Here is a 17098-nt window from a genome sequence, read left to right on the forward strand (position 1 = left end):
AGCATTTTCCCTTCGGCTGTAATACTTATCTATGCTTTGGTTCTCTCTTGCCTTAACTACTGAAACATCCTCTCCTCTGGCTTCTCCATCTCAAATCTTACTCCCTTCTAGTTCATCCAAAAAGTAAGGATGGCCTTGTGGTTAAGATACTGGAATGAGACTCAAGAAAATCTGGTTTCAGTACCCAGCTTTGATGCCAGAGTCTCTGTGGCTTCCAACTAATCACTTTAATCATCAGAACGTTATCCAATGTGGTTCATTGTACTACTGTCTTTTTTTTAATCTCTGTTTTGAGAATTTGTCTTAGTTAACTAAGTTTCAGGCATACTGAATGCAGAGTATTTTCCAGGGATAGAGGGGTTCAACTACTACCTACCTACCCACTTCGTCAGCTACCATGAGTTTTGACAATGGAACTTCATTCTTTCATAGTTAACATTGACCACAGATATTTAGACACATCAGAAATCGCTATTTAAACACATTTTGAAAAGATATTAACTATTGTCTTTTTGGTTCTTCTCTAAAAATCAAGGAATCATTACTCCACTTACCTTAACTGTGGATTTTGATTTACCCACTGTAAAACAAATAAAACAAAATATACACATGAGAAAAGTATTCAATAATCAACAATTATTTCCTTAAAAACCACATCCTGAGAAAGTCATGGTCCCACCTAGCCTTAAAATCTATTATTCTATTAAAGTTATCTAGTCTCACCTCCTGCCTAATGCCGTCCAAAGAACCTTACCTGTAATTTCTGCATCAAAAACTTGTTAGATGCAGTAAACTTTTAGAAAGATATCCAGTCTTTATTTGAAGACTTCAACTGAGGGACAATTAGTTACAAACCTAAGTAAGCTGTTCCAATGGTTAATTACCCTCTTTCTCTAAAAAATGTGTACGTTATTTCTAGTCTGAATTATCTAGCTTCAGCTTCTAACCACAGGATCTCATTATACCTTTGGGCTTGTCCACACAAAGACTTGGTGTGCAACAATCCATGGCATGAATGTACGGTGCACTAACTTGCTGTACAGTGACTCGCTGTGTGGACCCTACTACAGCACACTAAAAGTTCCAAAATATACTTTGTCCTTAGTGTGCAGCAGCAGGGTCCACTTAGGACCCAGCATGGCAAAGCGCTCGAGAGGGGTATGATTTGTAGAGCACTCTAACTGCCCTGCATAGACCCTGCTGGCCCATTCTAAAAGGTACCTAGTTTGCGATAACATAGTTCTGTGCAGGATCTACTCGGGGCAGTTAGAACGCAAAACATTAGAGCATTCTACAAATTGCATCCCTCTAGAGCACTTTTTCCGCACTGTGTAGACAAGCCCTTAGTACTGATAGGCTAGTGTGCTGTATAGTCACACCCTGGCTTGCCACATACTAAGTTGCCCTTTTAATGATTTAAAGAACCACCTACTTATCAGAAATCTCTTTTCTATTTAGATACTTGCAGACTGTAATCAAGTCATCTTTTAACCTTTTATCTTTTATCTCTTGGATAAACTAAACAGATTGATCTTCTTTAGTCTCTTACTATAAAGCATGTTTTCCAGACCTTGAATTATTCTGGTAGCTCTTTTCTGAACCCTTTCCAATTTTTCAACATACTTTTTGAAGTGCTGACACCAGAAATGAATACGACATTACTGTAATGGTTTCACTAATGCTGTATACAGATGTAATATCATGTCTCCATTCCTACTTGATATTCCATTGTTTATATATCCAGGGATGGTGTTCGTCCTCTTAGCTACAGCATCCCATGTTCAACTGATTATCTACTACTATTACCCCTACAGTTCTTCTTGGTGTCACGGCATTCCAGGATACTGGCCTCTAGCTTGTAAGTGAGACCTACATTCTTTGTTCTTAGACGTATGACCTTGAATTTGTATGTCTTTAAAAATATGTTCAAATGAGTACATCTTGTCAAGCAATCCAGGGCTGTCTATATAACTGACCTGTCCCCGTCACTATTTACCACTCCGGTAATTTTTGTCTCATGTGTAGGGCCCTACCAATTTCACGGTCACAGGATCTTAAAAATCATAAATTTCATGATTTCAGCTATTTAAATCTGAAATATTCTGGTGGTGTAATTGTAGGGGTCCTGACCTAAAAAGGAGTTGGGAGGACATCACAAGGTTATTGGGGGCGGGGGGGAGGGGTTGCGATACTGCTACCCTTACTTCTGCACTGCTGCTGGCAGCAGCGCTGCCTTCAGAGCAGTGCAGGCTGCTGGAGCGTGGCGGCTGCTGGCTGGGAGCCCTGCTCTGAAGGTAGAGCCACCACCAGCACCAGAGCAGAAGTAAGGATGGCATGGTATTGTATTGCCACCCTTACTTCTCCGCCGCTGCTGGCTGGGCGCTGCCTTCAGAGGTGGGCACCCAGCCAAGAGCCACCACTCTCCTGCTGCCCAGCTCTGAAGGCAGCACAGAAGTAAGGGTGGCAATACTGCAACCCCCATAAAATAACCTTGTGACCACCCTGCAACTCCATTTTGAGTCAAGACCCCCGATGTGAGAAACGTTGGTCTCCCCCATGAAATCTGTATAGTATAGAGTAAAAGTACACAAAAGACCAGATTTCACAGTCTGTGGCACATTTTTCATGGCTGTGAATTTGGTAGGGCCCTACTCATGTGTAAATATTACCAGCAATGACTTTACATTTTCTTCCAGATCCTTGATAAAGATAGTTTATAGCACTAGGTCAAGGACAGATCTTTGTGGGACCCCAGTGGAAACAACCTCATTGATAATGATTTCCCATTTTAGATAAATATCCTTACATTTGTATTTACATTAATGTTTATGCTCCTAAGGCCCTGTAAGCAGGTATGCTGTCCCTTAAGGACAGGCCCCAAGTTCAGCATTGCCCTGTTTTCAGTTTCAGCCTGAAATTAAGGTATTTTGGGATCATAGTTCCCAGTAGGATCTGTGGCTTCTTCCCTTACTTGAGGGGGGGGGAGGCAGGGGAAGAGGGAGTTTGTTGTCCTGGTGGGCTCTGCTCACCAACCCAGAACCAAATAAGCAGAAACTGCAGTTCTCAGAGAGTCTACAGGCATAACACGCTATATAGCAAGGAGTGCTGGGAGAGGGGCAGAAGTATAAGGTCCTTGCCCTCATAACAGTGAGAAACTGAAGGGAGTAGGATTTTTTGTGATGCTGTTCTGCTTCATAAGAGGGAGATCTGTACACAGTAGGGCTGCTAACAGTATCTCTCCAGTGAGGAGCTGAAACATCCCCTTGAAAGACCCCTTTGGTAAGTATTTGTTTTACTGTGGACTTCCTTTTACTGTGAAAGGGTGGCATCTATGGTTTGGATAGAGGATTACTCAGACAGCAAGAGAAACTGCAGTACAGCTTGCATCTACGTGAGGGATAAGTAAAGATCCTCTGTTTAGGGGCACCATTACAGTTTCTTGAAATCTAATCAGTTTAAAAATAATGAATTCAAAGTAGCTTTAGCCAGTATGCCTGACGTTGAATCTCCCTGCCTCTATTTCTGACTCTACAATCTCATTTTCTTTTTCATTTAAATGGCTTATTCTCTCCACCGTTACTGTGTAAAAGACACAATAATTTCTTTGAAACTGGGTGTCTTAAGCCACCACAAGATGTTCCTGATTAAAGTCTCACTGCTGTTTGGAAATTTTAATATTGTATAGGAAACAAATTCATAAATGTAACCTGATACAATTCAGCTGAATATCACTGCTGTTTTTACATCAGTCTCATGAACTTTATAAAAATAGTTTTCTTGGACAAGATTTTGTATTTTATTTTTTTAATTTAATGCCAGTCCAGTGGCTAAAGGGTAGCATTCTATCTTGCTTTGTGAGAGCATTCTGGGGTGACTACTGGTTCCAATCCATCACTGAGGCCCATAAAGGGGGGAGATTGCCAGATGTATCATCTACAGTCCAGAAGGAAAAAGAGAGAAGAGGAGGGAAGCGTGCTAAAGTGGTTAACAATGTCTATAGCAGACTGACTGGCATTGATTGGCTCAGAAAGTAATCCCATAAAGTCTTCCCTGGACAAAAATATGGTAAATGCAGAATCTGGAAGATGAAAGATGGCTTTAAAGAGAGGGGAAAAGGCAGAGATCGTCAGGCTTCTGGCAGCTATGTAGTGAACCCTGGGAGATTTTGGGAAAGGGGATTTAAAATATAAAATATTTATATTTATAATTATAAAATATCAGTGTTTTATTCTGAACATCAGATTTAGGGTTTATTTATGAATGACTTGCACAATTTATTGGGTTTACTTGTGCTACTGTCCACTCCACTTATGACATCCTGCATTTATATTTTTTTGACTAATACGTGTGCTAGTCAGCAATATGGCTAGCTGACCCGTCAAGAAATCAGAATTGTTCCCAGTACTGCTTAACAGTAATACGATCATATACTTTGATGCTGGGTTATTACAGCAAAAGCAATGCTTTCCATTCAAGCCATTTAATAATGAACAAATACTGGAAAAGAGATTTTTGCATCTCAGCAGCAAGAATGAGAGGTAGCCTAAATATATTGATTTTTAAAAGTAAAAATGTTCACAGAGTTTTATCCTGTGGTTAGTAACTCATTCCAAACCTCAGAGAAAGCTGCAGTGCCTTGCAACTTAGAAGGAACTACATTTACAAAACCTTTTTTTTTAACATGCTCCCTCTGTTTAAATACAGCATTGTAAAGATATGGAAGTATTCCTCAAATCAGGTCAATCTATATAGAATGGTCAATTTATCTCTGGACGCACAAGAGCCAAAAGACTGCTGAGAGCTGAGCTGAGACTACCTTAGACTTTGCCAATTGATCAATATTTGTGATGATCATAACCATTATTGTCAGACAGTACATATAGCTGGCAATGCATGATTTATGGAAAGACAAATACCAACCCATGCCAGTACCATTCTGGTGAATATTAGGACCCATAAATAACAATGTACAGAATATTTCATCAAAATCTTGAATAGTTCTTTCACATCACTATACAAAACATTAATACTTAAAAAAAATTAACCATACCCTTTATAACAAGATATCTTCAAGAAGATTTAAAGTGTATTAGAGACTACTGAACTTAACGATTATACATAATAAAATCATACCATATGAAGCCAAAATTAGCCTAGGTTTTCCATCCAAAATTTCAGTTTCAAGCTTTAATCCATCTCTGTAAAACAATAACAAAAACAGCTAAACTCTTCTGTACCTGAAATCATCATCAGCAAAGTATGTGAGATTACAGCACAAGGAGAGAGGTGGTCTCAAGACACTTAGAATATGAAAAGGTGATATGAGCTATGTTTATATTAAATACAAACTTAAGCAATTGCTTCTTATAAATACGCAAATATTGGGAGATAGCCATACTATTCAAGTGCTGGTGCTTTTAAGCCTGTACATCATCTCAATATATATCTAAGTTGGGCTGACATCTTTCAATATATTCATACCTTGTCATGTCTGATTTCTGACCCGGTCCAAGAGATGGGTAATGGGATAACTGATAAAGTGGTGAACTAAAGAAAGGTATGTTAAACAATATAAACCATGTTAATTTCAGCACCCAAGAAGCCTGAGAGATGGAAACAACTGTGGGGAGGAAAACATTTTAAAAACAGTACTTCACTGTCCTTTAAATAAAAATTTAAATTTTCTTCATATTCTAACACACCCCATACTGTTGTGAGAGAGGATTCTTCAAAAAAAAAAAAAAAAAAAAAGAGAGAGAGAGAAAGAAAGAAAAACACCGGGTAGACCTCCAGGGAATGGAAATCAATGTTAAAGAGTTAAAAAAATTTCTTTAAATCTTACATTTAAGTGTCTGAACTCTATTTTACTGAAATCCTAGTTCTTATTGAAAATGAAAACCAAAAATAGTTTGAGATATTAATCCGAATATTAAGGAAGGAGTATTGTCAGCTCTTTTGATTCATGGTATTTTTCTTGGCTGTTAGAATTGGATAATCTGTGAATCTTAGCTTTCATTTAAAAATAATAATAATTTAGCTTTCTAGCCCTCATAGTTGCATAGAAAAAGCCTGAAAACATGAACCCTAAATGCTCGAACATTACTAGGTAAATAAAAAAACATTTTTTTTAAACTTAATTGTTTTTATGCTAAGATCATGATATTTGAGGCCTGAATCATAATTTTTGAACTCTTGGAGCCACTAATACTGAGACAAGGTAAAGTGAAATTATTAGAGTATGCATAAATTGACCACTGAAGCATCACTAAGGGGGGGGGGGGGCGCAACACCTGTGAAAATCCTAGCTGAAAGAACTGGGAGTAAAGGCTGACAGCTAAAAGCCAGAATCCTTCCCTTACCTAGCGGAATGCACAGGGATCATGTTTTACTTCCAATAGTCACTACCTGTTGTAACACGCCACGGGCCTACACTAGCAGAAGTTCTAGGGACGGACTGTCCACACCGAGTTGTGAGGCACAGAATAAAGTACCCAGAGCAACCCACTGAACAACGAGTAAACAAAACATGGACTCTTTGAGGGAGGCGGGCACATTACACGTTGCCGCGGCGTCTCTGAGACGTCACCTGCCCGGGCAAACTCAGGCGCCGACACGTCACGTCGCACATTTTACGTTATAACGTGCTGCAGGCCCTGGCCCTGACTGTGGAAGTCCGTTAGCCGCACGCGGGTCGAAGCACAGCCCTGTCCGGCTCTGGGGAGTGGGTCATTATGGAGAACCAGGCCACGGGGACAGACACGCCCAGCACAGAGGAGTCAAAAGCCGGGCCCTGCCCTGCTTACCCCAGGTTCATGGCCCTTCCCCTTCTACACCCGCGGGATGCGGCGAACCACCCGAGGAGACAACGCAGCTGGACGGAGACCGGCGCTGCTGCCTGGAGTCCGGGTGTGTGTACGTTGGTTACTGCCACCGCACAATGAGACGGGAGGTGATAGGCTCCCCCAAGGCTCGGGCCCTCCCGCCAATGAGCTCCCCTTACACTAAGGGAGGGGCTCCGCCTGCGTGCGAGGCATTGTGGGGGCTGGAGTCTGGAGCCTCGCTCCCTCCTCCCTTGCTGCGCGCAGCTGAGCGGGTAACGTAAGGGCCTCACAGGGCCATTCCAACGGCTGCCTGCGGGCGCGCCTCTGGGGAACCGCGCGCACATGGGGCTGGCCTAGATACAGAACCGCGAGTAGAGTGGTTTGGCGGCGGAGCGGGAATCGGCCATAGCCGTGTTAAGATATATCGGAGAGGGGGAGGGGTAGATGCAAAACTATTCGTGTTGTTTTGTATCCTGTGTAAAATATTAACGCAGGCATACAAACTCCCCCACCTCCCCCCCCCAGTTGTGCAATGAGCTTTGCATGGACAAAGCCTTGTGTGGATTTCAGTGCTGGATTGACGCCCAAATCATCATAATCATTATTCTGTTGTTTGTTATTAATTTTGTTTGTGGAGAAAAATGCAGTAGGTACAAAAGTATTTAAGAATATTTGGGAGGTGGGGTAAATGCACACAATAGTTCATTGGGGATACAAGTGTAGTCAAACTGGTTGGGAATCTGTCACTCCCAACTTACTAAAAATGGGGAGGGGCTATACCAAATTATTACTATATTAAAATAGACCACTAAGGGCCCAATTGTGCAGTTGCACATGTGACTAACTTTCACTAGTATCAACATTATAGTTAGTATGGGGTTTTCTTGTTACAAAAGTATTATTTGTTTTGCTAGAGGAATAGATGGGGAGCTGTGGTTGCTTGCTACTGTTGAAAATCAGGCTACTCATTTAGATGTGTATGGCTTGGGTGATGAGCTCTAGTCAGTCAGGTTTGAAAATCTTGGGTTAGGTGTTTAAAAGTAGTCCAATAAGGGCCAGTGTTTTGAAAGTGGCTTCTTAATGCCTTGAGGATCAGTTTCTTAGTGCATAGGCTTCAGCTGACTTTGTCCTCCTTGGCCCTCTCTTCCCATCCTCCATCCTTGTCTCCTATTGAATAGCTATAATTGCAGCTCCCTACCTTTGTATTGCCATCAATGATGCTTTATGGGGAAATGCTTCAGGAGTAGGACATTGAGTACCCTGTAACCCTTGACATAGTTTCTTTAATAACAGCATATGAAAAAACACTATTATTTTTTAATTGGAACCTTAATTATTTTTTAATTGCAATCCTGAAGTTTTTATTACTTTTTTCAGGGAGAATTACTTATGCCTTCATAGGGGGGATGTCCAGACTGAATCCCAATTCTGTCAATCCGAGTGCAGAAGTGGGGCCTGCAAGGATTTTAAAAATTAATACTTGCCACTCCAGGCTTGTATTAAACTCCCACGGTTACAGGTTTTCTCTGACCTTGGCTTGGTAAATGCTTCCACTGCCCAAATGCAACAAAACTCCTTTTGAACCCAGGAAGGAGCACTTGGGAATTCCTGCCTGTGGGGTACCCTCAAGCCCTTCATCCCTGCTCCAGGGAAGAGCTGAGAAAGAAAACAAAGGAAATTAGTTGTGGCTACCATCTAATCAAACAACATGCACAAACCTCTTAGAACACCAAAAATCCAATCCTGTTCTTAAAAAAGGTAAATTTTATTAAAAACAAAAAGAAAATACATCTGGAACTTAGGCTTTTGCTAGATTTTTAAAAGAGAAATTCCAAAAATCAAGCACCCAAAATAGTTTTCTTGGGAGTTCAGCTTAAAGGTTACAAGCAAACAAAAGCATCTGGGGTTAACACAGAGGAGTCCACAAGCCAATAAGAAATAACCCTAATTGCGTCTAGCTAAACATTCTGATCTACTTAACACATTTGGAGTTCAGATAAGTAGTTCTAGGCATGATCTGATGATTTATCATCATACCTGGCTTAAGTTGCTTATAGCATGGCTGCTCCGTTCCTCCAGCCCAGAGAACAACAGACAAAGGGAAAGTTAGTTTATTTCACAATTTTAAAAAGTTCTACCTTTCCATTGGTTCTTCTGGTCAGGTGCCCACTTGTTTTTCTTTACCTGGGGGACTTTTTAACCCTTTACAGGTAAAGCAAGTAAAGAACAGCTACCAAGAGGGATTTTACAGCTAACTGGCTGGCTTGGTGTCCATCAAAGGGAGCTGTTCCTCCCTTTATTTATCACAGGGGATTTGGCTCTGATTCAGGAAAGCACTTAAGCATCTACTTATGTCCATCCCTATTCAAGGCAACACTTAAACTCATACTTAAAATTAAATGTGCTTATATCCTCTTGATTTCAAAGGAAGTTAAGCACATATTCTAATACTGTCCTGAATAGCGATGCTTTCCTGAATTGGGAAGTAAGTATTTGGCCCCAGACTGAATATAATGGATCATATACTGGAGTTCTTACTCAAAACTCCCACTGAAATCAACAGCAATTTTGCCTGAATAAGGACCACAACATTTAGCCCGATGCAAGTAAGTGGCAGTTGGATAATGATGGATAATCAAGCTGGATTTGATGTGTACACAAATAGCTCTTGAAAGCTTATGCTCAAATAAATTGGTTAGTCTCTAAGGTGCCACAAGTACTCCTTTTCTTTTTGGATAATGACTGTGCCATACTAACTCATCTCATATTTAACAGACTTTCGCCTGTTTCCATCCAAATGCACCTTCCCACGTAGTATTGTGCTATTATTGTTCTGGAGACTAAGATTCGCTGTTTGGCTTTTTTAGACACTTTGGACCAGATCCTCAAAGGTATTTAGGTTCCTAACTCCTTTGGTCCCAGACCTCCATTTAAGGACCAGAATAAGGAAGGAAAAGAGAATCAACACAGGGAAAACTTTTCTCAGTAAGCTGCTAAAATTGAATTTAAGTTCTGTGAATAGAGGAAATGCTATATTTGATGACAGGATACAATTTTAGTTTTGTTTTTTTGTTTTGGTTTTGTTTTTTTGCTGGCTCCTCTGTTCTAGCCCCTTTCCTTCAGCTCTGCATTTCACTCAGATATGCCAGAGACACCAGCTGTAGCTGGCTGAATTTATTTATCTAGCTGATGTATTTTCATGATCATCGCAGTGTCTCAATGTCTGAAGACTATCTGAAAACAAAATACTGGGGAAAATTAGACTTCTTCCTTTCAAAGATGATGATCTACCAAAATATGTATTTAAAACAAAATTCTGTGCCATTTTGAGGTTTGACCTTCATCTGTTCAGAGAATATATTGTATTTGTGAACTGTATTGTCTGTCAAATTTAGATTGTAAAATATTTGGGACAAGGACTTGTCTTTCTCCACATCTTCCCCAGTGACAAGCACTCTTACAACTTTCAATATAATATTTTTCTTTCCACTATTATTAGCAAGTCTGTATCAGAATTACTACTTTAAAACTTCCACCTTCCTTCAATCAAATAGCTGTGTTTCATATAATTTTTGTGCAGGTTGGCTCTTTTTGTTCCTGCTCATATTTCTAACCTTCATAGGTACATTTTGTATTTTTTTTTCCCCCTGCCCTCACTAGTGTTCATAACTCATTTCCATTATATGCAAATTAATTTACATTCTGTTTGCCTATCTTTCAGATGACCAAGACTGGTCCTATCCCCAGTCTCCTCAGCACCCCAATGGACACATCCCCCTAGCTCAATGCATTGATGTGTATCATTACTGTATATGGGGACCAAATATTGATTTGCTGCACAAAGTCCAAACAAAAGTTTGATCAGAGGAGATATGGGAGGGTGAAGAGACTCTTCCCCTTTTAGCCAATGGCAGGGGCTGCAACACTATTACATCCACAGCCTCTACGACAGCATCTTTCAACCCACTACATCCCTAAGAGATTACTTTAGCTAGTGGTTTTGTACAGTCATGGATCCTGTAACCTGGCCACGTCCCATTTCCCACATGCCTGCACACTGCACCACAGACCGTTGCTCTATGGTGGCAGGAGTGCGGAGGCTCTCAAGGCAGTCTTTCAAGAGCTATTTCCTTTTCTTCCCCCTTCCGCTGTCCTCTCTTTGGTTCTTGCATGGCCGCAGGAGGAGAAGTAGTCTTCAGGGGGCAGTAGGGGAAGGAGATCTGGTCCTAAATGCTTCAGTATGTTTTCAAACTATATTCTTTCTTTAGAACTTCAAATAGTGTTCCAACAGCAAAGTTTCATTTTTTTAAAACAATGTATCAGAATAGAATGTAGCATCATTTCCAGTCTCCATTTAAGCCAGCAGGTAGCAGTATAGTTTCAAGCATATCAGGCAAAAGCTTGACTTTCTCATGGAGGAAAATTTATGTTTAGGCAGTCTGCAAAACCATTTTTAAAAGTTTCCTGAAACAACAGCAAATTTTTCATTATCTCCAGACTATTTTATCAATTTTTTTTTTCCAGAAAGCACCAGAAATCCTTTTTTCCAGACAAGCTTGAAGGTAAGGTTCCTGCTTCAAAGATCTTACAATTTAAAAAGAGGTTATCATCTAAATCATAGAACTGGAAGGGAACTCAAAAGGTCATCTAGTCCAGTCCCCTGCACTCAAGGCAGGACTAAGTATCATCTAGACCATCCCTGATAGGTGTCTGTCCAACTTGCTCTTAAAAATCCCCAATGATGGAGATTCCACAGCCTCCCTTGGCAATTTATTCCAGTGCTTAACCATTCTGACAGTTAGGAAGTTTTTCCTAATGTCCAACCTAAACTGCCCTTGCTGCAGTTTAAGCCCATTGCTTCTTGTCCTATCCACAGAGGTTAAGAACAATTTTTCTCCCTCCTCCTTGTAAACAACCTTTTATGTACTTGAAAATTGTTATCATGTCCCCTTTCATCTTCTCTTTTCCAGACTAAACAAACTCAGTTTTTTCAATCTTCCCTCATAGGTCATGTTTTCTAGACCTTTAATCATTTTTGTTGCTCTTCTCTGGACTGTCTCCAGTTTGTCCACATATTTCCTGAAATGTGGCACCCAGAGCCAGACACAATATTCCAGTTGAGGCCTAATCAGCACAAAGTAGAGCGAAAGAATTACTACTTGTGTCGTGCTTACAATACTCCTGCTAATACATCCCAGAATGATGTTTGCGTGTTTTTTTTTTGTTTTGTTTTGTTTTTTGCGCAACAGTGTTACACAGTTGACTCATGTTTAGCTTGTGATCCACTATGACCCCTCAGGTCCCTTTCCGCAGTACTCCTTTCTAGGTAGTAATTTCCCATTTTGTATGTGTGCAACTGATTGATTGTTCCTTCCTAAGTGGAGTTCTTTGCATTTGTCCTTATTGAATTTCATCCTATTTACTTCAGACCATTGTTCCAGTTTGTCCAGATCATTTTGAATTTTAATCCTATCCTCCTAAATAATGTTGATCTAGTGCTGCTGTTATGTTTTAGGCAGAGTCCCATATATTGCGATTATACACCTGCACAAATTGCTACCCTTTTGCCAAGACGCCACTCTTTATTGTATTTATTTTTTCCTTTGGTTCCACAGTAATGTCAGTTCTTCAAGTGCCTGTTCATGTCCATTCCAAACAGGTAGGGGTGTGTGTGTGCGCACGTGCACAACAGCAGGATAATTTTTCCCTTAGCAGCATCCATGGGTCGGCCTGGGTGCCCCTCGGAGTCGCACCTTCATATCACTCAATATAGAGCCCTGCCGACTTACCACCCCCTCAGTTCCATCTTACCACCCGTGACAGTAGCTGGAACTTCCCCTTGCTCTTGCTTCGGCAAGCAGTTTAGCAGTTCTTTACTTACACTCTACAAAGTTATTTTCCAGTTTAGTTAGTATAGTATAGTAGTTCTTCTAGAAGCACAAGGGCTTCTATTTCCAGTATTTCCTAATACCGAAAGCCAAAGGTGGCCTCAGGCCTATCTTGGACCTGTGAGAACTCAACAAATTCGTGAAGAAACTCAAGTTCCACATGGTCCCATTGGCCCGATCATCCCCTCACTGGATCCAGCAGACTGGTATGCCATCTTTGACTTGAAGGACACGTATTTTCATATCGCAATCCCTCAGCCCCACAGAAAGTACCTCAGGTTTGTGGTGAACAATACCCACTACCAATTCACTGTCCTGTTTGGCCTGTCAGCAGCACGTCGAGTCTTCACCAAGTGCATGGCAGTCGTTGCTGCGTTCCTACACAGGCACCAGGTGTTTCTGTACCTTGACGAATGGCTGATCAAGGGCCACTCCAGGACCCAGGTGGAAACTCATGTCAAATTCATCAGAGCCACCTTCAGCAGCTTGGGTCTCTTTCTAAACAAAGCAAAATCAACTGTCCGCTGTCCAGAGGATAGAGTTTATGGCGGCAGTACTGAACTCTAGCCAAGTCAGGGCATACCTGCTGGAAGCGAGGTTTCAGGCCTTGGCTGATATTCAAGGCCTCAGACAGTTTCCCACCACCACAGCAAGAGACTGCCTGAAGCTTCTGGGACACATGGCTGCCCGTACCTATGTGGTACAGCATGCCAGACTCCGGCTTCGACCTCTTCAGTCGTGGCTCGCCTGGACAAGATAGTGACCCTGCCTCACTCGGTCCTCTGAGCCACCACAGGAGGGAGTTGGAGATTATGCTCAGGAGTCCCCTTTGCCAGTCCACAGCCATCTCTTTCGCTAGTGACTGATGCATCAGACTTGGGCTGGGGAGTACACGTAGGACACCGCAGGACTCAAGGTCTCTGGTCCCAGGAGGATCTGGTTCTCTGCATCAACATCAGAGAGTTGAGAGCGGTGTGCCTAGCATGCCAGACCTTCTGGGCATACTTAACGGGATAGTGTGTATCAATCCTGATGGACAACGCAACAGCAGTGTTCTATAGCAACAAATGGGGGTGCACGCTCCTCTCCCCTGTGCCAGGCAGCCCTCATGCTGTGGGACTTCTGTGTAGAACATTCAATACACCTGCAAGAGTCGTACCTCCCCGGGGTACAGAACGAGCTGGCAGACCACCTCAGCAGGTCGTTTCACAGCCACAAGTGGTCCCTTTGCCCAGATGTCATGAACTTAATCTTCCAGAAGTGGAGCCTTCCCTAGATAGACCTATTCACCGCGTGACACAAAAGGAAGTGCCAGCAGTTCTGCTCCTTCCAAAATTACAGCTAGGCTTCAGAGCGGGTGGGCTCTTCCTCCATTGGGGAGGTGGTTCAAGTCGCTTCACCTCACAGCATGGAAGCTCCATGGTTGAACCCAATGAAGCTTTCCTGTTCAGACCAGGTTAGACAGGTCCTTCTTGGCAGCAGAAAATCCTCTACGAGAGCTACCTACCTTGCCAAGTGGAAGAGATTTTCAATTTGGTTGACACAGTGCCTTTCGTCCTTGATACTCGCCTCAGTACTGCTGATTCTGGACTGCAGAATGTCATCAATAAGGGTGCACTTAGCCGCCATCTCGGCCTTCCACCTAACCCAGGAGGGCTGCTCAGTGTTAGCTAATCCCATGGCTAGCTGGTTTTTAAAAGAGCTTGACAGACTATACTAGAGTGGACAAACTACGGCCCACGGGCCACATCCAGCTCGCGGGACCGTCCTCCCTGGCCCCTGAGCTCCTGGCCCGGAAGACTAGCCCCCGGCCCTTCCCCCGCAGCCTTACCTCGCCGCGCTGCCGGTGCAATGCTCTGGGCGGCGTGGCTGCAGAGCCCGGCCTGACCCGGTGCACTGTGCTGCGCGGCTGCCTGTCCTGGTGCAGCCACGCTGCCAGCCACCGGTGCTCCAGGCAGCACAGTAGGGGGGCAGAGAGCGGCGGGGGGGAGGGGTGGATAGAGGGCAGGGGAGTTTGGGGGGGTGGTCAGGGGCCGGGGTGTGGATAGGGGTCGGGGCAGTCAGAGGGCAGGGAGCGGGGCGGTGAATGGGGCATTATTTTTGTTGTATAATTCCCAGTCTGCCATACACTATGGAGCAGCTCTGCCAAGAGAAGGGCCTTGTCACACACTTAAGATAAAGTAGGCCTTATAATCTACATGGCCATGGTTTTAGGATTTAAAAAAAAATCCTGAGACCATCTAGGAAATCTATACTGTATAGAGGGGAACTGAAGGTCCCAGAATGGGGTAAGTGTCAAAGGCAGAATACATTAACTTAACAGTTTCTTCATAATGAATCTGAAAAGAATCCTAAAATTCCTGCTGGAGAACAATTCTGCCTTCCAAAATCACTTTCTTCATTGTAGTCTGTGGTTTGGTAAATAGAAAAGAATATTCGAAACCTTTACATGTGAAGCAATGGATGAAGGGTTCTCACTGATCAAGCTATATATCTGCCACTGTCTCTGAGTGCTACTGCACATACACATGAGCTGCTCAGCAAATATATAGTATGGGTAGGCTGTAATATTATATTGTCTGATGTTTTATGTTACAAGAATGTTTTTGAAATGTTTTCAGCCCTGGGAGAAGACTGTCTGCAAATTTGATAGTTGCAGAGAAATGTAATGATTACATCATCATTGGAGCATGTCATCACTTCTATAATAAACCCTGGTTCTGCACATGTTTTCTCCCCTTAATTATGCTTTTGGCAAAACTGTCTGATTACATATTTACCCAAGAGACTGAGAAAGTGGTTGTGAGAATCAGAGAAGCCAAAACTAAGTTACCTGTCTCCTCTCCCTGAACCTATCCCACGTCCCAAATATCCACTTTAACTTCTGTCATGACAAGCTGCTGCAGGACTGTCATGATCCCATTCATTGCTCCGACAATGCTTGTCTCCATGTCAGTACTGGGGTGCTATTAAGAATAAGAAGAAAAATCAAAATACATGCCCTACTGTATCTGAACAACTGGTTCAGAGTCACCAAACTTCTTTAAAACTTTAAACCATTTCCTAGTGAGTCAAATGAAGGAATTGTTTCATGCTGTCTTTAAGATTAAAATATTTGAATAAGGATAACCATAAGCCTAGGGGGATTATTCTGTAATAGTGACTACCTAAACCAGAGGTGGGCAAACTTTTTGGCCTGAGGGCCACATCTGGGAATAGGAATTGTATGGCAGGTCATGAACGCTCACAAAATTGGGGTTGGGGTGCGGGAGGGGGTGAGGGCTCTGGGGTGGGGCCAGAAATAAGGAATTCAGGGTGCGGGCTCTGGCTGGGGGTGGTGGCTCTGGGGTGGGATTGGGGATGAGGAGTTTGGGGTGTAGGAGGGTGCTCTGCACTGGGACTGAGCGGATTGGAGGGGGATCAGGGCTGGGGCAGGGGAGTGGGATGTGGAGAGGGGCTCAGGGGTGTGCGCTCTGGGTGACGCTTACCTCAAGTGGCTCCCAGAAGCAGCGATATGTTCCCTCTCCAGCTCCTATGCGGCAGTGCGGCCAGGTGGCTCTGCATGCTGCCTCATCTGCAGGCACCACCCTGCAGCTTCCATTGGCTGTGGTTTCTGGCCAACGGGAGCTGCAGGGGCAGCACTTGGGGCAGGGACGGCATGCACAGCAGAGCCCTCGGCTGCCCCTATGCGTAGAAGCCATAGGGGGGCCATGCCACTGCTTCAAGGAGCTCTGTGGGGTGGCCCGATCCTGCTTCCCAGCTTGAGTGCCAAAGCTGGGCAAGCCCCAGACCCCACTCCCCAGCAGGAGCTCGAGGGCCAGATTAAAACGGATGGTGGGTCAGATCTGGCCTGCGGAACGTAATTTGTCCACCCCTGACCTAAACAGTTCCTTCATTTGACGCTTTCTAACAATATACCTATCTGTAAGAAAACAGCATAATTTTCATATATACGAATATATAAGTATCTCTTTCACTGGACATTTATTCCCTTATATCTAAATTCTATCTGGGTTGCACACATCTCTGACTAAAATAAACAGGAGTTATGTGCTCACATCCAAGAGCAGAATTTGTCCTCTATTTCCTCTCCCACTATACAGAACTCAAACCCATACTCTCTCGCCTGAGACTCTAATGGAAAAATTTAGAACTGGAATAAGTTGGTATAGTCAGTCAATAGTTTCACTTGTTTACACCAGCTCTGAATTTGACTTGTGGTCTCATAATGTATTCATCCCACAAAGCACTTAAACACCAATTTGTTCGTTCTTCTTTTGCTATTAGGTTTAGTCCCTTTTTTTAAAAAAAAAAACAGGTGAAATGTGAGTTATTGCTGTTGAGATGTAGTGGGCAATATTTATCATAAGTAAACGCCAGGAACTATGT

The 17098-nt window shown here is 42.9% G+C and overlaps 1 protein-coding gene across 5 annotated transcripts in view; it reads right to left on the reverse strand.

Moving 5' to 3' along the window:
* Positions 1-6931, reverse strand: part of CCDC66 (coiled-coil domain containing 66) — a 98371-nt gene extending 91440 nt beyond the window's left edge. For 2 of the 5 annotated variants that reach the window (XR_013346700.1, XR_013346698.1), the window contains exons 1-3: positions 6804-6931; positions 5134-5198; positions 555-580 (exon numbers count right to left, since the gene is read on the reverse strand). Coding sequence is in view for 1 of the 5 variants with exons in the window: in XM_077822545.1 (XP_077678671.1) it covers positions 555-580; positions 5134-5198; positions 6360-6382 (114 nt within the window). In the remaining 4 variants the exon portion in view is untranslated. Of the gene's footprint in view, positions 1-554; positions 581-5133; positions 5199-5481; positions 5591-6359; positions 6452-6803 lie in introns of those variants that run through there. The other 3 variants (XR_013346697.1, XM_077822545.1, XR_013346699.1) reach the window with 2 other exon arrangements.
* Positions 6932-17098: the final 10167 nt, after the last annotated feature.

The sequence above is a fragment of the Eretmochelys imbricata genome, chromosome 7 (genome assembly GCF_965152235.1).
Source record: "Eretmochelys imbricata isolate rEreImb1 chromosome 7, rEreImb1.hap1, whole genome shotgun sequence".
In the NCBI taxonomy this organism is placed as follows: domain Eukaryota; kingdom Metazoa; phylum Chordata; order Testudines; family Cheloniidae; genus Eretmochelys; species Eretmochelys imbricata.